Here is a 27,235-nt window from a genome sequence, read left to right as displayed (position 1 = left end):
GCAGCAGGCCAGGCAGCATCTATAGGAAGAGGCGCAGTCGACGTTTCAGGCCGAGACCCTTCGTCAGGACTAACTGAAGGAAGAGTCCTTTACTCACTCTTCCTTCAGTTAGTCCTGACGAAGGGTCTCGGCCTGAAACGTCGACTGCGCCTCTTCCTATAGATGCTGCCTGGCCTGCTGCGTTCACCAGCAACTTTGATGTGTGTTGCTTGAATTTCCAGCATCTGCAGAATTCCTGTTGTTAAAGCTTCTTTGATACAATCTCCCAAGTCTTTGATTTCTATCACCTGGAAAATCAAGGATAGGAGGCAATATCTTCAAATTCTTTAGGTTAGATTAGCAACAGACTACTGTGGGCTGGGGTCTGGCTCAAATTGTCTGGGACTTTTCAAACAGGATCTCCTCAATTAACCTTAAAGCAGGCCTTCCCTGCTGGTAAAGCCTACTACTGCACAAGTTTACCACATCTAACCTGTGGCAAAAAATTTTAGGTGAAAACTGCACAGTGGCATCAAGACTACTGGATATGGTTTAGTAGCATCTAATGTAATATCTAGTGATGTACAAAACCAAACCAACCATTCCCAGGCATTGAATGTCACATAGGACCAAGAGAGAAAATCATTCATTCACAATCCACTTATTCGTTAATTTTTTTTTCATATAAATTCATTTGCGTAGGACACTATGCTATGCAAGTTCAAGGCCAAGGCATTTTTTCCACAGGAATTAATTTGGATTTTAATGCCACTTATGAAGTCCAAATCTATCAAAACATTACTAATACCTCATGAATGCAAGCAGGATACAAATTTTCTTTAACTTAAATAAAGATTTAATCACACTCATTTGTATCTTGGGTAATAAATGGCAGTCAATAAAGGGTCTAAAATCAGAAGTGAATGCTGGAGAGACAAATAGAATATACCTGATAATTTTATTAAGTATGCTAAAGTATGTGTTCATGTAATTTTAAGTTTCCAATGTACCCAAAAAAGCACTGGAGGGCCAAGGATCAATTTCAGATCAACTCTTCAAGGGTAGTACAAATATGAAAAAAAAAATCAGTAAAACAGATTAAATTCATTCACAAAGTTATAATGCTATTTCACAAATGTTACTTATTTTTGTACATATTATAAATTTAGCATTTAAAATTTTTTTTACAGCAGCGCTGTTTTCAGTTTTTTCTTCTGCTGACATGTTGGAAGTTTGCAATAAATTTTGAGTGCCCAAGATTTTCCCGTGAATCATTTGTACACATATGGATGAGTCATATATAGACCTTACTTTCTGCATCAACCTGTATCCATCCACACTGCCAGCTTTAAACAGTCTTTAGGATTTATCCATTAACACAGCAAAAGAGCTAGAATTAGACTTTCAAAACTGGCAAGTTGGTAGGTTAAAAAAAGATGTAGGATTGAATTAGCTGGGTTAACTGGCCATGAATTAATGAGTGTATACATCACTCAAGGAAAAACACACCAAATACAAATTTAATATGCCTGAACCTCAGATTCATACAGCCCAAGTACATTGCTTAGATTTCCCTGCATTAAATGCTAAATTTAGTGTTTCTCAAAATTAAAACAGTTTAGTTGTGTTTTGAGGAGTGTGAAGTTACTTAAAGCCCTCCATTTGTTAAGACAGCACCACATTCAAAACTTTTTGTTACAGTCCTATTCACAGTAATATTTTCAATCAACTTGGTGAGCGAAACAAACTTTTTATCAAGGTCATCTTGCAATATATTTAACCGATGATCAATATAATCTTTAAGTCTATTTTCTACTGACTCCATATGTTCAGTGATATGCTTTTCCAATTCGAAACAAAACGTCTGTTGGTGTAGCCTGTGAAGAAAGGAAGCAACATAAGTTAAGCAGACAGGTCTTAAAACATATATTTAAACAATTCATGATTAAAATAAGGTTAGAAAGTACAGACTTTGGGGCAGCAGTTCATCAAAAACAGCCAATGTGGCACAAAATGTGGGATCAATGAATAATAGATACATAAGTTGTCCATTTACAATAAATTATTGCCTTTGATTAATAGGCTCTCTATGCTAATACCTGTGGATAGTTCAGGAGCCACAATACAGTTTCTGATTTAGTGACAGCACAGAATCTAAAACACAACACTGATTGTGCTTTAAAAACGTATTTCATAATATCCTATCACAAGAGGTGCTATTAAGTCTGATTTAGCACATTTTCTTATTTCTCCATTTCCTGTTTCCACAATAATCTAAAACATTGCATTGCGATAACAACTATTAGCTATGGTCCACTTATGTGTAAGTAGATACGACATCTTAGATCAGTATCCAAATGTCCCTCAGACATCACCCTCAAATGTGAAATATTAGTTCCATTGTGTTTTAAAATCTATTCAAATTCAAGACAAAAACTTAGGAACAGGAGTAACATAACCAGCTCTGGCATTCAGTACCACTTTCACTTCTACTCCATTATTTGAATTCTGTTGATTAGGCAGGGTAACAAAAATCTATTAGTCTCAGATTTATAAACTTTGAGATAGCATCTGTAATATGTAAGGTTAACTTATTTCCCGATTGAAAACTGTTCCGAAAATCACTTTCACTGTGCTGGTTAATGATGGGCTCGCTCGAGGTATGTAGGTCCCTTCCCACTGATTAGCTCCTGTGCCCTGCGGCACCGGTTTCTGGTCCTAGGTCACGTGTTGAGATACCCGTGACTGGCTTCCGGTCCTCAGGTGTATAAAGGTGAATGCACATGTGCAAGTCTCTCTCCTTTTACCCCGACCTCACTCCAGGCTGTGAGCCGCAGACAGCACTGGAGAAATCATTTGGAAGGTGTGCTGCACTTATTAGGATGAGGGGCTCGTGCTTCTGGTGCACACCCAGTTAAGGAGTTGGTTATTGCTTGTTTAATCTTGTTGTGTAACTTGGACGGATTTAACAGGTGTAGTACTGTAGTTTCTTTAGTTTGGGTGACTTGGATAGGTGCTCGTTCAACTTACATGCGAGTGAAGTGTTTCATTGCTTGCTTGTGAATGAACAGTTACTGTACATACCCACAATCAGTGTTTGTTGTCTCACTTACCAAACCTAGGAATCTGCTTCTCTGCAACAGCATCCTGTGCTTTTTGTGGGAGAGATATCTTTGAAAAACATCCGTTTAAGAACTTACCCACAACCCCCATTCCCCGTCACTACACCTCCACACCCCACCTGATGGCTCTATGGTCTCCTGTCACAGATATCAGCATTGTTAGAAAATGAGTCTATCCACCATATGAATTGTTTCAAGACCTTAAAAATCTCAAATATCATCCTCATTTACAGTCTAACCCTAACCCAGCAAAGGAAAGCAAGCCAGATTTATGAAACATTTCCTCATACTGCAATTCTCATAGCCCTGATAACATGCAGAATTTCCACTCAAAATTATTTATTCACTTAAAACACAAGAGAGCAAAATTTTTAGAGATTTGGCTTAAATGAATTCCTACATCTGTGCAGTAACTGATATTATCATATAGATACTGGTTTAAGAGAGTTAAAAGCCAAGCTGAATGTAACCTTAACAATTTGGAGAGCAAATTTTCATAAAATACTTTGTACAAGGATGCAGGCTCCATTTTTTTGTAGAAAATCATACCTGCTATTCATTCCATCCTCTGCTGTTGGATAATTTTTGAAAGTTTTAGATTTTTCTCCTATGCGAAGATCATTCACCTGGCTGGACAAATTCCGAAGAAAGGGGAGCATTTCAGAACTAATGGTGTTTTGTTCCCCATTATTATGTTTGCACAAGTAAGTTGATACAGCCTCTCGCACATCTCCTCTGGCAAACTTCTGTTCATCTGCATCTTTTGTGTTGGCTTCAGAAACACACACAGTATTATTTATTCCTGTAGCCAAGTTTAAAACACCTGTTTTCTCCGCACACTCGCCATTAGATACAATGATTTCTTCTGGCTCCTTTGTTTCTTCCAGCCGTGAAATAGCTATTGAATTAGTTTCAATACTTTCATGAGCAGATACCCCTTCCTTAGATTGTGCAGTTATCTGAGATGAACCAACTGCCTTTCCAATTTCTGCCAAAGTTTGTGTTCCAAACATCCCCTGAAACAATCCTCCTATTGCTGCTCGGCTGTGCTGAAATGAAAACAAGATAACAGCGATTCATATTCATTTGAAACTCATAAGCAGACTGCACAATTCTTAGTGACTCAAGGTCACCTCAGAAACAAGGTTACAGCCATTTATATTCATTTGAAAGTCATAAGCAGACTGCACAATTCTTACAAGGTCACCCAGATGTGATGTACAATTTCAGCAAAAACATAAAACCTTTGGGTTTAAGATCATGATAATAAGCATAGGTCATCTGGCCCTTCGTCCAGGTCATGGATGATCCCATACCACAGCTCCACTATTACGCACTATCCCCACATCCCCTGATTCTTTCAAAATACAGAAATCTATACATCTGCTTTGAATGAACTCAACAACAGAATCTCTGTAAATCTCAGTGGCTGATAATTACCACCTTCCAGGAGAAGAAATTTCTCCTCACCACAGTTCCAAGTGACTTACCTTTTATTCCGAGACAGTGACTTCTGTTTCTATATCCCGTTCAAGAAAGTATCAGCCTTTGGAACCAAGTATGAAGAGTGTAAGTTTCCATGAGGTCGATCTCTCATTCGTCTAAACTATGAAGAATACTGGCCAAGTCTGCTTAATCTCTTGAAGTCAACCCAACATTCCAGCAACTAATCTTGCAAATCATCACTACTGTCCTCTTATAGCAAGTACACTGATTTTTAGCATGGGGATTAATACTCGTGGGTGGTCTCACCAAAACCCCATGTAAGTATAATAAGACATCTTTATTCCTGCATATATATCCTTTCAAAGGTAAACATACCATGTACTAATCTGTCACTATTTTTAAAAAATGCTGTGTTGTGCCAGTGAAGGACTTCACATTTTTCCAGAGTATAATATTTGTCATGTGCTTATTCACTCAATTTGTCTACAGCCAGTTACATAGTTTTCTCTATTCAGAATCCCACCTAGTTTTGCATCAACAAAATTAGAAATTTGACATTTAGTCTACTTTTGTAGCCATAAGTAATAGCCAAGAATGATCCATTTATTCCCACTTACTGCTTTGTCTGTTAACCAGCTCTCATTCCATGCCAGTAAAATGATATGTGGTCTAGCTCTGTACACCAACATCTTGTTTGGGATGCTTTTCTATTCTAATAACACCCTCAAAAGAATCTGAATGGCTAAATATCATTTCCTTTAGTTCAACCTATGCTGACTCTGCTCAGTCCTATTATCCTCATCTAAGTGTTCAATACAGATTAAAGCATTTTCCCTCATACTGAGGCCGTTATATTTGTAGTTCATATTTTCTCTCGTCTGTTTCTTAAATAGTAGTGTCACATTTACTATCTTCCAATTGATAGAGACCATTCCAGAAATTACTGACCCAATTCATCCATTAACTCTAACCCAATCTCTTTCAAAACTCTGGAATATATGCCATTAAGTTATTGGGATTTCTGAGCTTTCAGTCACACCAACTTCTCTAGTAACACTTTTCCACAAATGATCATTTCCATCTGTTCCTTGCTGTCACCAGACCCTTGGTTCTGAAGTGTCTCTGACAGGATTTAAGTCTTCTTCCAGCAAGACTAACACAAAGTATTTCTTCCTCTGCCATATTTCCCATTACAAATTCCCCTCTCTGTACCCACACTTGCACTCACTTATCTATCCTATCTACTGTTCCACCACTTTTTTCTCATACTTCATCTTCCCCTTATCAATTTTTTGGTTCACTTTTACCAGGTTCAAAATGCTCCCAAACTTCAGGCCTGCTACCACCTCAGGCAACTTCATAAACCTGTTGACTTAAATTGTTCTACATTACTCCTGTCAGCCAAGACCAGACAATAACTCATATTAATTTATTATTTCGAAAAATAAATGTGTTATTTATTTATTTAAATGATAGCTATTGCATGTCCTCGAATATACAGTAATGTGCAAAAGTCTTAGGCACATATATAAAGCTAGGGTGCCTGACTTTTGAGCTGTACTGTGTATTATGTCTTTCCAATGACCAAATAAAACTTAATACTACTGAGCTAATACAAGGCTAAGTGCTCATATTTCTGTTTACCAGCCACCTTCCTATTTTAATCAAAACACAGAAATGTGCATAAGTCTTAGGCGCCCTAACTATATATATATGTGCCTTTGACTTCAGCACAGTACTGTAGCTTTCAATAAGTTTGCATGCATCAATCTAATATTGCCTTCAGTAATTATTGGACAAAGATATTTGTTGAGTACCAACTTTCTCTCCAACATCTTTTCAAGACACTGCCTGCTTTCAGTACTGAAAACAGTTGTGAACAAGCAACATAACCATCTATATTGTTGAATTACTATGCCATTTTCCTATCTTTCTAATCCCAAACAAATAGCTTGTTCTGTCCAAATAAAGAAACTTTGTTTTAAAAATCAATTTGCCCAAATATGGGCATCTACTTTCCCAAACTCCCTGTGAGGATGAAGTTAGCCACTTCCATAAGCTGCTGCCATACACTCTCCCAATGCCATGATTACAGAACTCCAGATATAATATGAAGTGACAATGTAAGAACCAGGATATTGTGTAACATGAATATGGAACTGCAGATAGTTGTTTTTCTACATGCCTGTTGTATTTGTCAGTTTCATTTACTGTGGCTGCAGGTTTTGGTGGGTATGTTTAGACCAGTCTAGGCAAGTAATTACAATGTGTTTTGTAGATAGTCCACAATGCTTTCAGGGCCAATCCAACAGTCTGCTATGCACCAAGTGGTGTAAAGCTTCTGTGGTACTGTTCAAGCCATGGTCATCCAAGCAACAAATGCTCTTGACCTGTGGTTTACAGGTAGTTAGGGATCTCTCACCTCTGATATAAAGTCTCTAAACTGCTTTTGTAGTCACAGATTGTGCATGACTAGTTAAACTTCCAATCAATAATGATCTCCAGAATAATGGAAGGAACTGGACAATGAAGTAACAAGGTCATTAGCAGGACTCTTTTTTTTTGTTGGAGATCATCGTTGCCTTTCAGTTGCATGATGTATGTATTATTTCCTGCAATTAACTTACAGTACAAAAATCAACACTTTTTGTATGCAGACCAGCAAATAATTTTGACTTAAAACTGGCTTGTGAGAGAAGGCTTAATTGTGGCAGAGAGTGCGAAATACAAAGCAAATGCTTTGGAACCATGTTAAAGATGGAGATTCATGGAACCATCTCCTCCCATTAGCTGTTCAATGGGATTGTTTAGCCCTCTGTTTAATGTCTGCTACTATTGTTGTTTAAAATCTGCTTTGCCAGGCCAGGAACTCATTCGTAGAATCATTTGGTGCTGAAGCAAAAAGAGTCAAAGTAAAAATATTTTAATGCAGAAAATACAAGCATTGCAGCTCCTCATCCTAAAATAACTTACTTAAAATAGAAATACAACATTTTATTCAACTCTTTACATTCACTTAATATGTTTTTCACATCATTCACCTTTTGTTGAAACTGGACCATGTTCAAAAGTTGCTGAGCTCCAGGTGATAGCTTTGTTCCCATTGAATCCATCATTGTCTGAACTCGTTGTAAGTTGATGTTGTTTCCTAATGGAGAAATGCCTCTGGAGATATTAACTGAAGCACGTCTTATGCCCAGCACTATTTCACCAATTTGTATTTTCTCCTTTCCACCTAAAGAAAGCAACTAAGAAGCAAACATTAATCAGGAAATTTCCTGACTAAAACATGCCAAATAAATGCCAAATGCAAATTTCAACAGCTTACCTTCAGTTCACAGGATGAACTAGGAAAATCCAATTTTAAATATTTCTTAAACATGATAACATGATGGCCACTGAAAAAGATTTAAAAGGAATCCTCATGAGTTAGAAAGCACTCAGTTACATCAATGCCTTTCAAACATCCATGGCACCTGTGCAGAAGCTACTACTAAAGTGAATCTTAAAGGATAAATCAGAAGCATATTCTTCTATCTGAACAGAGAGCTTGGGGATTATGTCTGTAATTCCAGATAAAAGCCATGCATGTTTGAATATAACAACATAAGAAATAGGAGCAGGAGTAGGCCATCCAGCCCATCAAACCTGCTCCACCATTCCATAAGGTCATGGCTGATCTGACCATGCACTCATCTCCACCTACCTGCTTCCCCATAACCTTTAATTCCCTTAATATACAAATGTTGTCATAATTTTAGCATACAAAATCTCTCTAAGGCACATCATTCTAACCAGCTTAACCTTTTCTTTGGTATCCTTAGATAGGGAGTATAGTAGCATAACTTTACATTGCTAGCGATCTGGGTTCAATTCCCACCACTGCCTGTAAGGAGTTCCTCAATATGAATTTGAGGGTTTCTCTAGGTGCTCTGGTTTCCTCACACATTCCAAAGATGCACAGGTTAGGGTTAGTAAATTGTGGGCACATAATGTTGGTGCCAGAAGCATGGTGACAATTGTGGGCTGCCCACCAACCCCTGCCCACATCATCAGACTATGCTGGTTATTGATGCAAACCTCGCATTTTATTGGATGTTTTGATGTATTTATGTATATGTGATAAATAAAGCTAATCTTTATCTTTATGGCATAATGCCCACGTTTATTTATGTATACATGAATTCAAGCAATTTGCTTTTTTTCTTATATTTATGTCTTATTTAAAAGTTTAAAACCATTAAAAAAGAAACAACTTCTCGAATTTTTCATTTGAGACACTACCATTATTAAAGAAAGCTCTAATCTCAAAAATAGTGTAATCATTTTAGAAGATAATTAAGAGCATTAACAGCATAGTTAGCTACACTGTGTAAACTGCAATCTGTCATGCAAATAGCTACTTTATGAAATATGGCATCGTACATACACCTTCACGTGGACTTATTTTACCTAACCTGTTGGTAAGATGTCAAGAAACTAAAAAGTGAACTGAAAAATAATTACAAATTTCCACAAAAATACCTCATTTGCCATTTATAGTGTATTTAACCAAAATGTATTTAAACATTTAAGAATACAAGAATCTGCATTTGCTGTAATCTGAAGCAAAAAAAAATCTACTAGCACAATGAGTCAGACAGCATCTACGGAAAATGAGAGATGTTCAACATTGCAGGTTGAGAACCTACAGCAGGACTGAGAATGTAGAGAGAAAGAGCCAGAATATAGAGGTGAGCGACAGGGATGAGTCTGGAGCTGCAGGCGCTAGCTGGAACCAGGTGAGGTAGGGGATAATGGGCATGTGGAACCAGGTAGGAGTGGGATGAAGTTGGGAGACAGAAGCTGGTGGGAGATTGGTAGAAATAAGGAGGGAGATAAAAGGAGGCAGTTGGAACCAGGTAGGGGAAGGGAGAATGGGGGTAGAGACAGAGGTTGGAATGTGATCAGTGGAGACACCACAGGTTACAGATGCAGGAATCTAGTAAGGAAGATGATGTGGAACCAAATAGAAGGGTGGGAGAATGATCGGCAGAAGGAACCAATTGGGAAAGGAGATAAGAAACCCAGTAGATTAATGGATGGAAGCAGATGGGGGTGGAAAAGAACTAGGGTGGATCTCTACAGTTTCATGTCTACATTTATCACCTTCCAGCCACCATCTCCCACAACTGGATCCTTCTATCCCTTTTCATTTCTCACTAATCTGTCTCTACCTATCACCCACCAGCTCGTGGCTGCCAACTTCATCCCACCCCCTCCTGATTCTGTCTGGCCATCATCACCAGCCTCATTTGGTTCCACGTCACCTCCTGCTTCACCCCTCCCTCTCTGCACAGGCTTTCTGCCTCCATTATATTGCTGCTTTTTAAAAAAAACTCATTTTTCTCTCACAGTTTGTTGTTTTTTGGTTTGAACATCATCAATATCAAATACTTCATTGAAACGAGAGCAAAGCAGCTATACTACAACAATTTCCTAACTGTTGATTCTATGTTCATTGCGAGGTAAAATAAGAGATTACCTGTTTTTTTGTGGATTATCCACTCTTTGGCCTTGGCATGTTCCACAATACTCTTCTTCTGTGTAAACTTCCATTGTTTTTGCTTCACTAACTACTTCTACAAAGATTATCTCAGCAAGTTGTTCAGCACACTGGAGATACAAGATGCACAGCGTTTCCACAGTGTTGGTTTCAGGTCTTTCCAAAGTAACTGTTTCTGTACTGAAGCATAACAGGAACATACAATAAGACATTTCTAATATTAAGACAATTTTCAGACTTAATATTGTCACAATTTATTTTTATCCATGGCCTGATACACGTTATTTCCACTTACAGTAAAACAGGCTTTGCATTGTTCCAATGTTAATTGAGATTTCCCAATGCTCATTGTGTAGTGCTTTCCAGACACTGATAATATTCAGAATATACAATATTCAGTGCATTTACATTCAGAGCTTCATAGAAAGTGGATGCACAAACAAGAGAAAATGTACAGATGCTGGAAATCTGAGCCACACACACAAAATGCTAGATGAACTCAACAGGCATCTATGGAAAAATATACAGTCGACATTTCTGGCTGAAACCCTTCAGGATTGGTGAATACAAAGTGGATTGGTGCTTTCTTCACATATCACCATTGTTACACAAGGAAATCTTTAAAAATCTGCTAATGTACTACCTCAAATCACTAAGATCTTGAAAACAGCCAAAAGGAATGATGCAGATATACAGCATCATAATTATAACATAAGACCATAAGACATAGGAGCAGAATTAGGCCATTCAGCCCATCGAGTCTGCTCTGCCATTCCATCCTGGCTGACCCCAGATTCCACTAAACCCACTTATCGACCTTCTCACCGTATCTTTTGATGCCCTGACCGATCAGGAAACCATCAACTTCCACCTTAAGTATACACATGGACTTGGCCTCCACCACAGTCTGTGGCAGAGCATTCCACAGACATAGAACAGTACAGCACAAGAAAAGGTCTTTCATCCTGTTGTGATGTTGTGCCAATCCAATTAAATTAGTAATTAATTTGTTGGCTATTTGTCCAAGGCTTGCTCCACAACTCAAGTGTAAATCATTTTTCATTTGTAATGTTGATATAGACCATCACAGACTGTGAAGGATAGTCTTGGGCACACCACCAACTTTTTTCTTTGGTTATTAGATGAGAAACATAATGGGTTACACAAGACACAGTAGGTGCTGAGATCAGGACCCAAAAAAAATCTGGTAAAGAAACTCAGTGGGTTTCTTTGCAGCATCTAAAAAAGGAAATGGACAATTGAAACCCTTCATTTGATGATCCTTCACCAGTCCTGATGAAGGCTCTCGAACTGTCCATTTCTATCTGGCCCACAGATAGTTTTTTTTTAACACAATGGGCTACTTCGGGGCACCCAATTAGTCACAAATGGATAATAGCTAACCGGTTAGCAATCATTTCACTAAAGCCCAGCGCTGACACCACTTTATAGGTACTGCTTGTATTAAGAGGGGGTGAAAGTCAGCGCCAACATTACTGCAGCATAAAACAAGAGTTATTGGCGCCCTTGGCGCTGTTCTGCAGCTTTGGACAACTTTCCTTCCTGTGGGGAGGTTGCTTTCCAGCAGATAGCGGTACCTGGCCTGGAAAATGAGAAACCTCCCGCCTCAAAGTACCGGCCCAGAGGCTGGAGAACAGTCATCGGATCCACCGCGGAAGCCAGGCCACCGTCTTACCGCAGCGCGCTCTCCCCGCTGCCACCTCTGCTCTCCGAGTCGGCCGCCACCAGCCTCAGCACCTTCTGCAGCCCGCCCTCGCCGCACTGCCAAGCGGCCCTGACACACAGGCCGGGAGTCGGCTCCATGCTTCCCACTCGGCCGCCGACCAGTCGCCAAGCGACTCGCGGGCGCCGGCGCTCCCGGAAGCCGCCGTGTGCGCAGGCGCGGGCCCGACGCCCGGGGGCGTTTCTCGTGATCGTGGTTGGAGGCTTAGTGGTCCCCGGTGTGGCCACTGTCAGTTAGCACTGAGTCATTCCAGCACGAAATCAAGCCCTTTAGCCTAACTGATCCATGCATTTGTTCGCGTTGACCCATGTCCCTCCTTTAGAGAAATCCCCAACCTGTTTCATACCATTAAGGAAGGGATCTATGGACCCCTGCAACGTTTCCTATCCCGGTACCTGTCCTTAAAAAGTTGTTAATGTACTTATAGCCATATAACAATTACAACACGGAAACAGGCCATCTCGGCCCTTCTAGTCCGTGCCTAACTCTTACTCTCACCTAGTCCCACCGACCTGCACTCAGCCCAAAACCCTCCATTCCTTTCCTGTCCATATAGTTGTCCAATTTAACTTTAAACGACGACATCGAACCTGCCTCAACCACTTCTGCTAGAACATTCCACACAGCTACTACTCTCTGAGTAAAGAAGTGCCCTCTCATGTTACCCCTAAACTTGTGGCCTTTAACTCTCAACGCAATCTTGCCTCAATTGCTTCCTCCAGCAGTTCGTTGCTTATGCGTTCCATTCTCTGTGTGTAAACAAAAAGGCCAAAATTGCTATTAAATCTTGCCCCTTTCACATTGATTCCCCAGCCATGGGAAAAAAAGACCAAATGCATTTGCCCTATCAACACCTTCAAACCCTCAGTCTCCAAGGAAAAAATGTCTTAGCTTGTCAAGCCTCTCCCTGTTTATTGTGAGTTAAAGGCACCACATCCCAGCGAATGCAAACTAGCAGGAATCAGTGGACCAGGGATTAGATGGGAGTTGGGTGGAATATGGAACAGCATCCAGATCATAAAACAAATTGCCAGCGGAACTTAGCTGGTCAGGCAGAGACTGTGGAATTGAAGGAAGGTCAATCTTTTGGGTCAAGATGCCACATCAGGACTGGATAAAGAGGAGAGGGGTTGGAGAGAGGTAGCGCTGGAAAGTGATAGGTTTATCCACATGTGCTGAGTGGCAGGTGGAGCCAGTGGAGGAAGTAACAGTGGAGATAGTGACAGATGATAGTGGAGACAACAAAAAGCTATAGTTGCAAGGAATCTGACAGGAAAGGATGGCAATGAATAGAACCAGATAAGGGAGGAGTGGTCAGCTGTTAGAAACAATAAGGGGAAGGGATAGAGGATCCAATCAGACTGGAGGAACAAATTGTATCATTTCTTAATACATGCATTACTAAATGACAATAATCCTCATAATCTAATCTAATAAGTGTGTGAGTGTCAGTTGGAACCAAGTGGAGGAAAGGGAAGACACTGGGTAATGAAAGGGGGGTGGTTGGAAAGAAGGGAGCATGTGGGAGGATCAAAAAGAGAAGGAAAGGAACAGAAGGGGGTACTGGTTTCCTTGAATTTTGAGAATTCAAGATCCTTACCATTGGGTGTAGGTGGAACATGAGTCCCTGTTCCTTTTGTCTGTGGCGGTGCAGTGTGGGAATTAGCAGGGCAGCTGAAATGGCTTACATCCAGAAGCTCAGGATGACTATTGAGGAGGGAGAGCACCTGCTTGGAAAGGTTGCACTTGGTCTTAACAATGGAAAGGAGGCCATATCAAAAGCACTGAATGCAATAGGTGAGATTGGAGGAGATGCATGTGAATCTGTCTCATCTGGAAGGCTGTTTATCTATTGTGCTCTCAATGTTGTGCCATACACCTGCCCTTCTCCCATCCACATTCTGGCCCCAGCTCCCAGCCACTTTCCAGTCCCTTTTCCTGCCTATGCTCCTGCCACTGTTGGTGTAAGAAAGTTGTGGCTAACCATTAACTGAGAATAAATTATAGGAACCAGATTGGGAACCAGCAAGTTCCTATCCAATCAGTAAGACAAAGGAGATGGTGATGGACTGTTTCCTATTACTATTGATGGTGAGGATGTGGATGTGAGAGGACCTTCAGTATCTGGGGGTGCACCTGGGTGACAGACTTGAGTGGAGCACCGTGTACAAGAAGGGCCAGAGTTGTCTTTACTTCCTAAGGAGACTAAGGTCCTTTGGAATATGCAGGCCTCCCCTTTACATGTTTTACCAGTCTGTTGTCGCCAGTACAATCCTCTATGTGGTGGTGTGCTGGGGCAATGGCATCAACATGGGTGATGCCATTAGTCTCAATAAACTGATTAGAAAGGCTGGCTCTGTTATAGGAGTCAAACCGGACACACTGGAGGCTGCGGTTGGACAAAGGCCCCTATGGAAAATCCTGGCATTTCTGGACATTGCTTCTCACCCTCTGCATGCCACCTTGGCTGAACAGAGGAGCACTTTCAGTAATAGACTAAGGGAACTGCGCTGCTCCAAAGAGTGCTGTATGAGGTCATTCTTACCTTCGGCCATTAGGCTCCATAATGAGTCAACCTACAGCCGGGGAAGTGATGACCCCCTCCGGTTAGAGGTGACCTAATTTTATTCTTTTTTTACTTCCCTTCTAATATTTGTATATCTGTGCACTTGTAACGCTAGTGACACTGTGATTTCCTTTGGGATCAATAAAGTATCTATCCAATAAAATGATAACCATGATGTTTGCAGATATGTCAATTAAAGATGATTAAACATTAGCTTTATTTGTCACATGTACAAAGTACATTGAAACATACAGTGAAATGTACATCAATTCAAATCAGCAACACGCACACAAAGCTGGAGGAACTCAGCTGGCTAGGCAGCATCCATGGAAAAGAATACAGTCAACGTTCCGGGCCGAAAACCTTCGGCAGGACTGAAGGGAGTCAGCTCTTCTGGCCCTTCGAGCAAGACTGCACCAGCAACCCCTGACAAACCTGATTAGCCGTAACCTAATCACGGGACAATTTATTGCCGAAGGGTTTCAGCCTGAAACGTCGACCGTACTCTTTTCCATGGATAATGCCTGGCCTGCTGAGTTCCTCCGGCATTTTGTGTGTGTTGCTCGGATTTCCAGCATCGGCGGATTTTCTCTTTGCTTGTGATAGGATTGTGGTGGGCAGCCCACAACTGTCGCCATGCTTCCGGTGACAAAATAGCATCTCTCTAACCCTAACCTGAACATCTTCAAAAAGTGGGAGGGAACTGGGACGTCCGGAGGAAACCCATATCATCGTGGTTTACAGATAGTGGCAGGAATTGGACCCCAGTGTTTGGTGCCATGGTAACGTAGCGGTGACTGCAACACTATTGTAGCTCAGGACGTTCCAGAGTTTGGAGCTCAATTCGGACGCCATTCTATAAGGAGTCTGTACGTCCAATATTTGTTTTCCTCGGGTGAGCTGGTTTCCTCCCGCAGTCCAAAGACATACACGATAGGTTAATTGGACATTGTAAATTGTCCCATGATTAGATTAGGGTTAATTAGGTGTGTCAGGAGTTGCTGGGACAGCACGACTCAAAGTGCTGGAAGGGGTGACTCCATGCTGGAGGGGTATCTCTGTAAGTAAATTACAGTGATGCACAAACTGCTCCATTACTGTGCCATCCCCAACAATGATGTGACCCAAACGTCAAGTTCCCTGCTCACCAAGAACCAAGAATGTAAGTGAACATACCAAGGACAGAGCAGCAGACAGTCCACATAAAGTCATAGAGCTGTAGAATACAGACACTGACCCTTTGGCCCAACAAGCCCATACCAACCATGGTGCCCACGCAGCTTGTCCCAATTTCATGCATTTGTTCCATTAAACCGCCAAGCCCCATCCCTCCATGAACTTATCCACGTGCTTCATAAATGATACGATTGTACTTGTCCTGACCACTTCTCCTGGCAGCTCATTCCATATACTCACCATCTTCTGCATGAAAAAGTAACCCCTTATGTCCCTTTTAAATCTTTTCTCTTTCATCCTAAACCAATGTCCCCTACCCTAGGAAAAACACTATTACCATTCACCTGATCTATGCCTCTCATAATTTTAAATATTTCAACCATGTCACCCCTAATTCTCCTACTCTCCAAGTGTGGAGATCTAATCCAGCTACCTTCTCCCTGTAATTCAGGCTGTCTAGTCCTGGCAAGGAGACTGTACATCTTTCTTTTTCAATCTTTTTATTAGTTTTATAGAATATAAACATAACATAACAATAATACAAAGTTGTTGGGAATACATTGTTATACTTAACATGAGTAATTATAAAACCAAATAGTATTTAATTGACAAAACTTCCAATCATGTAGGATACCAATGAATAATACAGGACAAAAAGAAAATAATGAGACAAAAATCATGAAAAAAGAAAAAAATAAATAAAATAAAACCCCCTCAAAAAAAACTAATCTAAACAGAATTAGTCAACTAAACTAAATAAAGACCTGGGCAATTTTAACAACATAAAAATGGAAGAAAAGAAAACCTTAGTGTCAACGACTCCGTTCCTCTCAACCAAAATTACAGGGAAGTAAAATAAGTTTGAAAAATGGTCAAATTACATCATATGAAAATGCTGAATAAATGGCCTCCAAGTTTTTTCAAATTTACTGGAAGGGTCATAAACCACACTTCTAATTTTTTCCAAATTTAAACACAACATAGTTTGTGAAAACCAGTGAAATACAGTAGGAGGGTTAATCTCTTTCCAATTCAGCAAAATAGATCTTCTAGCCATTGAAGTAAGAAATGCAATCATCCGACGAGCTGAAGAGGTTAAATGATTTGATTCTATCATTGGTAATCCAAAAATAGCAGTAATCTCTCTCAGAAAAGTGTCGTAGCAATTATTTATAGTACAATTATGAATTTATGTCCTGATGTTTCTAATAAAATTAAAACTGATTGGGAAAGAGAACTTAAGATTACTATACCGATTGAAAATGGGAAAAAATTCTTCAATTAGTTAATTCATCCTCTGTATGTGCTAAACATGTGTTGATACAGTTTAAAGCAGTGCATAGGGCTCACATGTCCAAAGATAAACTATCTCGTTATTATTATTATATTAATCCTATATGTGATAGATGTCATTCCGAGATAGCTTCTTTAACTCACATGTTTTGGTCATGTCCTTTGTTGGAAAAATATTGGAAAGATATTTTTGATATTATTTCAACGGTTTTGAATACAGACTTACAACCTCACCCAATTACTGCTATTTTTGGATTACCAATGAGAGACTGTACATCTAATCCTTGCAATGTGTAGGATTTCCTCAGGTGCTCCAATTTCCTCCCACAGTCCACTCTTGGCAGTTTAACCACATCTTTCCCATAACGGAGTAACCAAAACTGTACACAGTTCTCCAAGTGCATCTGACAATAAACTTGACTTTACTTTCATAACAACCCTGAGCTCATCTTATCAGCGACATTTCTTTTGTCCTGGCCATCTCTAGCCCACTTTCTCTGCACCTTTCAGCTGTCTTGTTTTCTTCCTTTCTTGGCCCTGATTAAAGATCTTAAGTCATTAGTGTTGGCTCTGTTTTCTCTTCCTGCATATACTGCCTGACCTGTTGAGTGTTTCAATTGTTTTGCTGTTTTACTTCGCTCTGAGCTCCATCAGAAGTAGAGGTTATCAAAATTTCAGAGGAAACACTTTTAGCATGTTCTCAAGCCTCACTGAAAAATGTAACACTCATGGAATCTTCATGTGCCCTGACCCAACCACTACTCTCAATTTTGAAGGATCAGTTGGAATGACTGTGAACTTCAATCCAATTCATCAGGACCATGCAGACAGCCAATGAAAATGGTGTAAGGAGTGTTCCACTTGCCATAATGCCCTCCCCTCTGTCAGTCAAGCAGCTCCTACAATAGTCCAAGAGCCATGCTGGCATTATTAGCCATTATAGGATACACAGAAGCAGGTGCTCTTCCATTTCTAGGAGCTGCCCAAGAAGGAGACCTGCAGAAACGACCTTTCCAAAAACTACTTAGTGCCATACCTTCCTCTGGAAGATGCTTCCAGTTACAGACCTTCCAAACAGATGCTCTGGTACTCCTCCTACGCAATCACAAGGTTAAGGAATGGGCATTCCGATCTAAATCTGCTGCAAGCCGTGCAAAGTTTACTCTGATGTCATCAGTGGCCAAACTCGTTTCTCTGGTCCGTTTGGATGTTATTTATACCTGACTACAAGTTGTTCGGACCAAATTACGAGTGGTTGAAGCACAGAATGAGCCCTGGTCAATGGCGTGGGGTCTGATCACTGGGTGCCCGTCCAGACCATCTAGTTGGATGTTACTCTTGGTAGAGCTTTTACTGCTGGGATTCTGCATTAGCAGCAGGACAGGTAAGGAGAAGTGCAAGAACGGTTCCTTTACGCTGTATCCAATTGGGATTATTATTCGATCCATTACACTAAATGTATAATTACCGCAACCTTTTCGTTACGACCCATTCTTCAGACGGGGCTTTTCGATAAGCTATTTTATTAGAAGGATTTAAGTAAAAACCAGTTCCTCAATAACAGCTCTTCCGTCTCAAAGAAGAGTGTTTGACCTACCTTTCTGCAACTTTAATTGACACGGAACTGTTCAAAATACCTTACATTGTTTCCTTATATTCTTAAGCAAGGCAAACTACAAAAGACGGAATGGGCCGTGCTCAGATCTGAATGTCGGGCTGTAATTCTCACTGATAATCACCACCCTTGTCTCTCAGGAATCAAACTAGTCCTCAGGTGCAGTCTGGGTGAGCTAGAGAACGGTCTGCATTACCCCCACCGCAGAATCACTTCAGTTCAGTCCCTACTCGTTTACTCCCTACCCCTGGTCTCCCTAAATTTGGTTCTATACCGCCCACGAGAGTCTCGAGATTTCTTTCGACTTCACCTTGAAATGATTTACTGGGTGTGTGCCGTGCGTTCCGTTCTCCCCCGGTATAAAATACAAAATCAATATTAGGCTTTCTATGCTTCAGTTTCACTTATGCAATTCCTCCATCTCATTTCTATTTTCGCCTGCCTTCCTTGGATTGATATAGTGAACAGTTTATTTTATTCTGACAATAAAGCTCGTTTCTCTGTCCAGACGGACAGATGCTTTTTGAACATTTGAATTGTTCTAGCATTTTTGTTTTCCGTTCATATTTCCGGCAAACTTTTTCTCGCCTTTATGTCTTTCCAAACTCCAATATTCAGCGGGATATTGATCAGTGGGAAATATGGACAGAGAATTGGTAGATGAAGTTTAATCCAGGTAGCAGGAACTCCGCAGGTCAGGCAGCATCTATTTAAACTCCTAGGTGTTATCATTTCGAAGGACCTGTCCTCGGTCCAGTTACGAAGAAAGCACGGCAGCGACTCTACTTCGTTGTAAGTTTGTGAGGATTCGGCATGACATCGAACTTCAGCAGACTTCTATAGATGTGTGACGGAGAGTATATTGACTGGCTGCATCAGAGTCTGGTATGGAAACACCAATGCCCTTGAACGGAAAATCGTACAAAACGTAGTGGATAGGTCCAGTCCTACGTGGGTAAAGCCCTCCGCACTATTGAGCACATCTACACGGGGCGCTGTGGCAGGAAATCTACCCATCATCAGGGACCCCACCACCAAGGACATGCTCTCTTCCCGCTGCTGCAATCAGGAAGAAGGTACAGGGGCCTCAGGACTCACACCTCCCGGTTTATGAACAGTTATTACCCCTCGATCATCAGACTGTTGAACCAGTGGGGATAACTTCACTCACCCCATCACTGAACTGTTCCCACATGGACTTACTTTCAAAGAGTTTTCATCTCATGTTCTCAACATCTATTGCTTATTTATTATTATTATTTTCTTTCCTTCTTTTTGTATTTGCACAGTTTGTTGTCTTTTGAACACCGGTTGTCTGCCCAGTTGGTGTAGTCTTCCATCAATTCTATTATGGTTATTGGACTTATAGAGTATGCCTGCAAGAAAATGAATCTTAGGGTTGTACATATATATACAGTATGTTCTTTGATAATAAATTTACTTTGAACTTTGATCTATTCAGTAAGCAATTGTATTCAAATATTTAAGTAAAATCAATTTTCATTAGCAACTCTTCCTAGTCAAAGGGGAGTGTTTAACCTAAGTTTATGTAACCTCAATTGATGTGGAATGTTGTCTACTCCTTTCTATAGATGCTGCCTGATATGCTGAGTTCCTCTAGCATTTTGTGTGTTAATTTGGATGCCAGCATCTGAAAAATTGCTTGTGTTTAATCCAGACAAATGTGAAGTGTTTCACTTTGAGAGATCAAATGCAAGGCAGAAGTATACAGTAAATGGCAGGACCAGGACCCTGAGGAGCACTGAGGTTTAGAGGAATTACTAGGAGGAAAGTCCATAGATTCCTGAAAGTGGCCACACAAATATTTTAGATTGTGTGGTAGTGAAGATATAGGGTATACTTGCCTTCAATGGTTGGGTTGTTGAGTACAAAAACTGGCAAGTCATGTTTCAGCTTTAAGAAAACCTTGTTTCAGCCACATTTGGAGTATTGTGTGCTGTTGTAGTTGCCACATTACAGGAAAGATGAGGAGGCTTTGGAGAGAGTACACAACAGGTTCACTGGGAGACTGGCTGGATCACAGAATATTAGTCATAAGGAGAGGCTGGACAAACTTGGGTTATTTTCTCTAGCCTTTCAGAAGTTGAGAAGAGATTGGATAAAAGTATATAACTTTATGAGGAGCAATTAATAGAGTAGATAGTCAGAATCTTTATGCCAAGATGGGTGAGGCCAATGTTAGGTGTCTTTAAGGAGGGTGAACCTTCACAAGGTGGCAAGCCCCAATGGAGTACGTACCTGGTAAGGCTCTGAAAACTTGTGCCAACCAACTGGCAGGAGTATTCAAGTACATTTTTCAAATTCTCATTGCTACCATCAGAAGTTCCCACCTGCTTCAAAAAGGCAACAGTTATATATATCATGGTCCAGTCCATGAAATCCGCATTCTGATTCACGGTCCGGTCCATCGATCCTTGTTCCAGGTTTTCCGGTTTTCCCTTGTCCTGTTATGTGTCTTAATTGAGGCACGTGATTCTCATTTTGAGCTGGCTACATAAACAGCTCCTGGGTTCAGCTTCAGTGGCTGGACTGTTCCCTTCCCTTCCTTCTGTAGCCCTTGTCTGTGTCCTCGCCTATTCTCGCCGTCAAGTTCTACCGCCGGAGCAAGACCAGAGCCTTGTTAGGTCTAGATAAGGAACTGTTTATTGTTGTTTGGAACTGTCTCTGTGTCCACGCCTTCGTTAGGTAGGTCCGGCTGTTTGCCACTACCTTGAGCTGGGAACTGGCTCTGTGTCCACACCTTCACTAGGTACGTCTGGTCGTTTGCCACTACCTGGTGTTGGGAACCGTCTCTTTGTGCCCTTGCCTCCGCTGGGTAGGAGACCTTGAGTGGAGATCTGTCTCTGTGTTCTGTGTATGAGTCCCAACTCTATGTCCTGCTCCCTAGGAGGGGTTCTGACTTTCTGTAGAGCCCCAGCCCCAAGTCCTGTTCCCAAGGAGGGGTCCTGGCTCTGTGTTCCTTGTTCCTGTTCTCCCTCGACCAAGTCAAGGCTTTGTGTTCCCGTCCTATCCATGTACCTCACCCAGCCCGGTGCTGGGGTTCCCTCGTCCTGTTCAGGAGTCTCACATCCAGTCCTGTTGCCACTCCTTGTCCTGTAGCCACATCTTGTCCTCACCTAGATCTGGGGTCCGAGCCCAAGTCAAGACCCAGGTTCCAGATCCCTGTCCAGTCTCTGGCTCGGAGTCCTTGTCCAGGTCCCACTTTCCTAGTCCAGGCCCTGTGTCCTAGCCTCCTCCAGGGCATGAGTCTTGTCCAGCATCATTTCTTTCCCACTTTGCTTGCTTGCTTGACACACCTAGTCCTGTTCCTAGTACTTCATTGTCTGTGTCTTGCAGTTGGGTCCACCATCAACACTGACCTTATGACAATATCAGTGCCTAAGAAGAGTAGTGTGAGCTGCCCTAATGATTATCGCCCAGTAGCACTCACATCTATGGTGATGTATTGAACTGCTGTGGCTAAGTCAACAAATTTCATGGCACATGCTGGTGTTAATAAACCTGATTCTGATACAGTACTAGAAGGAATAGTGTTAAGAGAGAGAGAGAGAAAGTTTAAAGGGGATTTCCATTCAAAGGGGCAGGTACCTGGAAGGCACAGCCAGGGGGAGGGGTGGAAGCAAATACTACAGCAATACTCATAAGCATTTAGATAGGCACACTAACAGGCACGGGATGGCAAAACTTAGACCACTGTGACTTGAGATTCATCGTCAGACCTGGATGAATACACCACAGTTGTCACCAGCTTCATCAAGACCTCTGTGGACGAGTGTGTTAGGTCTTTGGTCTGTCCAGGGTTGGCCAGCAAGGGCAGATATAGTTCCCACCTAGCTCTAATGCAGGCAATTGTCTAGTCGAATGGAGAGGTCAATGTGTGTCCAGATCACTCTCCACACCTCTGAATGCTAGTTCATCTTTGATGGCATCTGAAAGCCCATCTTGAAAAGCGACAACAAGCTCTTCTGAGTTCCATGGACTCTCAGCAGCTGGGGTGCAGACGGAGATGGCAAAGTCAGCAGTGCTGAGGCTACCATGGTGAAGTTTGAGGGGTCGTTCAGCTGCTTCGCGACCACTGATCGGGTAGTTGAAAACCCTCCTCATCTCATCCATGAAGACTCAGTAACTGAAGCGAAGAGGACCCTGCTGTATCCAGATGGGACTAGCCCAGGCTAGTGCCTTCCCAGTAAGCAAGGTGACAACTAGAATGAGGAAGATAGTTTGTCAGAGCTGGAATGTGAGGGAGCATTGAGGGAGAAAGCCGTGACACTTCCCTGGGTTCCCATCATACCTCTGGGGAGCCGGCAGGTGTGGCTCAGGTCCAGAAACTAGTGGACTAAGAGGAGCTGAAGGACATTGAGGGGCTGGCAATCCAGGTGGTGGGTTGGGTTGCTGGAGAGTCTGCAATGAGTGTAGAACCTGGGTGAGCAGCTGCCCATGCTGGAAACTGCAGCTTCCTGTCTGGCCAAGTCTTGCTCATGCCTCCCCATAGTTGTTTGACTGGCCATAGCAGCAAGATAGTTGAAGTCAGAAGGACCAGGATTATTTGTCTCTTTTCAGTCCATGAAGCAGCTCAGTCTTGCCGTAAGGAAAATGGCCTGATCAGGAATCAAACTCAGGTCGCTGGGTTGAAGTCCAGCACTGTACCACAGTACCACTGAGTGAACCCAACTGCAGACACCACAATGCAGACAGGAGTTGAAATGCAGACTCAAAAGCAAGTTTTACTTTCTTTTAGCCAAGATGGGCAAAAATAGAAGGCAACCAGTCCAACTCAAAAGTTCAGTACTCCAAACACAAATTCAGTAATCCAAGATCTTGATGTACAATAAGATCCATAAATGGCAGGCAGCAAGCAGACATGAAAATATACAGAAAAGACTCCACACACAAAAATAAAACAGAGGCTCTTGTTACATAAAAGATAACACTTTAAAATTGAGCAATATAAGATACAGGAAGCAGGGTTTAAATACACAGATGTTAATTGCATTCAATGATCAATAACAAGAAGATCCAATCGTTAACAAGAAGAGTCAGGAAAAAACTTTAAGGAACTATGTCTGCCCCCTGCTGGCCAACCCCAGAATACACCGAGTCCTAACAGAGTGTGTGCCTTCGAGAATATACCGGTCATACCCAAACCAAAAGCTGTGAATGGACCAGGAGATTTGTAGTCTGCTGAGAGCTAGATCTGGGGCATTCAAGATCGGTGATCCAGAACTATGCAAGAAGTCCAGGTATAACCTACAGAAGGATATTTTAAGAATGAAGAAACAATTCTGATTGAAGTTTGAGACAGAATCGGAAGCATACCAGCTCTGGTAGGATTTGCAGGCCATTACTTCCTACAAGGTGAAACCTAAGATAATGAATGTTTGTGTTACTTCATTCCCAGATGAGCTAAATGCCTTTTTATGCATACTTTGAAAGGTAGCATAAAACAATACTTGTGCAAATCTCTACAGCATCTGGGGACACTGTAGTCTCTGTTTTGGAGCCTGACCCTTGGTTATGGTGGGATCAGTCGAGTGATTGATGTTGTCAGGCTTTTGTACCTTCTGCCTGATGGGAAAGGAGAGCTGAGAGAATGACTGGGCCGAGAAGGGGCCTTGAATAGGTTAGCTGCATTCTGAAGGTAGTGGAAAGTGTCGACAGAGTCAATGGAGGGGAAATCGGAATATACTGCCTTTACAATTCTCTGTAAATTTCTTTGTGGGCTTGAGCAGAGCAATTGCTATACTGTGTTGGTTTTGTGGTACAACTATAACAATTGGTATGAGACACACTGAATTTCCTTTGCTTTCAGAGGAATTAAGTTGCTTTATTTGGCCATTGCATCCATGTTGTTGGACGAGTACAAGTTGTTGGTGATATTGATTTCTAGGAACTTAAAATTCTCAACTATCTCCATCTCAGTACCATTGATTCAGATGTGGGCATGTACTCCACTCTGCTTCCTAAAGTCAATGAACAACTCCTTTGTTTTGAGGGAAATGTCCTAAATTATGCCACTTCCTGCTGAAAATCTCAAACCCCGCCCCCCCCCACCACCATGGTGGTGTTATCAGCAGACGTGTGTAAGTTAGTGTTAAAGTGGAATCTGGCCACACAGTCGTGAGTATATAGGGAGTATAGTGAGGGGTTACGGACCTGCCTTGTGGGGCGCCCATGTTGAAAGTAATTATGGAGAAGGTGTTGTTGCCTATCTGATTGCGGTCTGTTGGTCAGAAAGTTGTAGTGGGTAGGGGTACAGAGTCTTGGTGTTTGGAGATGAGCTTATTTGGGATTTTGGTGATAAGGAGTTATGGTCGATAAATAGAAGTCCAATGTAGGTGTTTTTGTTACCCAGATGTAACAGAGAGGAGTGTAGGGCCAGGAAGTTGACACCTATCATGGATCTATTTCAGTAGCATGTCAATTGTAGTGAGTTGTGGTTATCTGGGAACCGCTTCCTGTATCTGAACATATGACCATAAGACCGTATGACATAAGAACAAGATTAGGCCATTCGGCCCATCGGGTATGCTCTACCAGTCTCAACGACATTCTCCTGCCTTCTACCTGTAACCTTTGATGCCTTTACTAATCAAGAACCTATCAACCCCCGCTTTAAATATAGCCAATGATTTGGCCTCCACATCCATCCGTGGCAAAGAATTCGACAGATTCACTAACCTCTAGTGAGTCTGTGCATGCTAAAGAAATTCCTACGCATCAAGTTCTGTTCATCCCAAAGTTTTTGAAGTTGCTGCATAAAGTGAAGTTGTTTATTCTGTCAGCATCACATGCGATCAGTGCTTGGAAATGAATTGAGAAGGTTGTGGTAATATTGCTCAGTTAGCAAAATTTTGATTCCCTTAGCGCATCTAATCAAAAGCATCTAATTCCTTTCCTGTTACTAAGCAGATTTAATTTTTAAATTACAACATGCATGGAACATCAATTGATAAATTGCAATGGATCTTTGGGCAGCTGAACAAGACACTGAAATTTGAGAGTTGTTCTGGTCATAATTCATATCATGTTTTTTTATTTTGCTTTTTTATTAGGTGCGGCATCCCATCAAACATCTAATCTGCCTGCCTATGAAATCACAATTCCTGAACTTATACCGGAACGGACGAAACGAGATGTTGCCCAGGTACTTGGAATGTTCTAGATTTCCTCCTTTTGGGATTTTCATCATTCTCCTAAATATTTTTCATTTTCAGTGTTAGTCTGATTCATGAAATATAGCAGAACAAAATATTAAAAGATTTAAAAGAACAATAAGAAATATTGTCAACTGTTGTATTTCATATTTTAATAAGTTTTTTTTGGCAGTCACTGAGTTTATAATTCCATAAAAGGTTGACCAATAAAGATTGCTTTTATCAGTGTTTTGTGACTGATGTAACCTGACATGGAATAGAATTCAAAATGAGATTTATTACCATTGACATATGACATGAAATTAGTTGTTTTGCAGCAGAATTGCACTGAGTAAATGGTGATTGTGACCACTTCCTGGGTCAAATCTGAACTGATCATTGAACATAACCTACCCAATCATTTTCAAGGACTCTACAACTCAGTTTCTCAGTGTAATTTACTTACTTGTTTTGTCTGTTTTTTCTTCTGTATTTGCAGTTTGTCTTCACAAGCACATTGGTTGCTTGTTAGTCTTTGTGTGTAGTTTTTGATGAATTCTATTGTACTTCTTTGTTCTACCATTAGGGCCTCAAGAAAATGAACTTTAGGGTAGTACTTGGTGACATGCATGTACTTTGATAATAAATTTACTTGGAACTTTTTAAACTTTGAAGTTGCACAAGTTATGAAATTTGTCAGAGTATCTCCAGTCATAAATCATTGTTATAACACCAATATGATTTCTGTGTCAGGAAATCATTCCCTGTGCATTCTTCATTTAACCAGGGAAACCTTGGGAATACCTAACATAGGGTATTGCTGGGACTCCATTCTCTTAAATATACAGATAAGCATGGAACCTCCATATCCTTGTGCTACTCGGCCCCATCTCTGCAGTGAACCATTCTCCGAACACCTCCATTTTTCATCTGCCCTGGATGTCCCTATTTGTATCTCTCTGATCCTGTGTTCCTTTGCTCCACCCTCACCATTTCCAACATCCTTTGCTCCTACCAGATTTACAAACTCACTCTCTGCTCCATGTTGACAAATACAGTACTGTGCAAAAGTCTTAGGCACCCTAGCTATATATATATATACCTGTGCCCAAGACTTTTGCACAGTACTATAAATGTATGGAGTTTGCATCACACACAAATGCCATTCCATTCCACAGCCTTACCTGCAATCTTTAGAGGACTCAAGTAAGTCCAATGTTTCGGGCTGGGAGCTTATCTTAAGAAGGGAAGGACATCATTGCAGGAGGCTTTGGATTTTTGTTCAGCAGAGAAAACTCTTGAACATTCAGACCCTTTGGGGAGGGGGAACATAACTTTTCCTGCTGTGATTGAGAGAATATACTTGGTTCGCCATCAATGTATACTTTGCAGGATTCCACTAACAAAACTTATGAACCATGTTCACCTCAGAGCTTAACTCTACTACTTGTAATTCAGCCGTCACAAAGTGACATCAAACCATCTCCATAGCAACATCCAGCCAAACTTTAGATTTACAACCACTGGGGACCTTTTCTCATTGACAGCCCAATATACTTCAATGTCCACCTTATTGTTCTTGTGTTTGTACTTCA

The 27,235-nt window shown here is 41.2% G+C and overlaps 2 protein-coding genes across 3 annotated transcripts in view; one reads left to right on the top strand and one right to left on the bottom strand.

Annotated features, from left to right (window-relative positions):
• Positions 1-202: 202 nt before the first annotated feature.
• c19h10orf88 (chromosome 19 C10orf88 homolog) lies at positions 203-11,983 on the bottom strand. 2 transcript variants are annotated; one of them, XM_063071882.1, is made up of 6 exons: positions 11,789-11,916; positions 10,072-10,267; positions 7,876-7,945; positions 7,589-7,795; positions 3,651-4,150; positions 203-1,856 (listed from the first exon to the last, which is right to left on the bottom strand). In XM_063071882.1, exons 2-6 carry the CDS (start codon positions 10,143-10,145, stop codon positions 1,628-1,630), a joined length of 1,080 nt encoding a protein of 359 aa, XP_062927952.1. In that variant the 5' UTR covers positions 10,146-10,267; positions 11,789-11,916; the 3' UTR covers positions 203-1,627. The 2 variants fall into 2 exon arrangements, with proteins under 2 accessions (XP_062927952.1, XP_062927951.1); XM_063071881.1 differs by having other exon boundaries at positions 204-1,856; positions 10,072-10,272; positions 11,789-11,983.
• Positions 11,984-17,939: 5,956 nt separating this feature from the next.
• Positions 17,940-27,235, top strand: part of LOC134359043 (disintegrin and metalloproteinase domain-containing protein 9-like) — a 72,702-nt gene continuing 63,406 nt past the window's right edge. The window contains exons 1-2 of the mRNA XM_063071877.1: positions 17,940-18,255; positions 25,560-25,651. Coding sequence (XP_062927947.1) covers positions 18,153-18,255; positions 25,560-25,651 — 195 coding nt within the window. The 5' untranslated portion in view covers positions 17,940-18,152. The remainder of the gene's footprint in view (positions 18,256-25,559; positions 25,652-27,235) is intronic.

The sequence above is a fragment of the Mobula hypostoma genome, chromosome 19 (assembly GCF_963921235.1).
Source record: "Mobula hypostoma chromosome 19, sMobHyp1.1, whole genome shotgun sequence".
Lineage (NCBI taxonomy): Eukaryota > Metazoa > Chordata > Chondrichthyes > Myliobatiformes > Myliobatidae > Mobula > Mobula hypostoma.
Note: the sequence above shows the minus strand (reverse complement) of the source record. Positions and strands in the feature narration are given on the sequence as shown.

Coding starts and splice junctions, on each gene's coding strand:
- c19h10orf88 (XM_063071881.1), bottom strand. CDS start 11,916: ATGGAGCCGACTCCCGGCCTGTGTGTCAGGGCCGCTTGGCAGTGCGGC. Junction 7,796..7,875: donor GTTCATCCTGTGAACTGAAG/GTAAGCTGTTGA, acceptor TTTGCTTCTTAG/TTGCTTTCTTTAGGTGGAAA. Junction 1,857..3,650: donor GAGGATGGAATGAATAGCAG/GTATGATTTTCT, acceptor CTTTCTTCACAG/GCTACACCAACAGACGTTTT.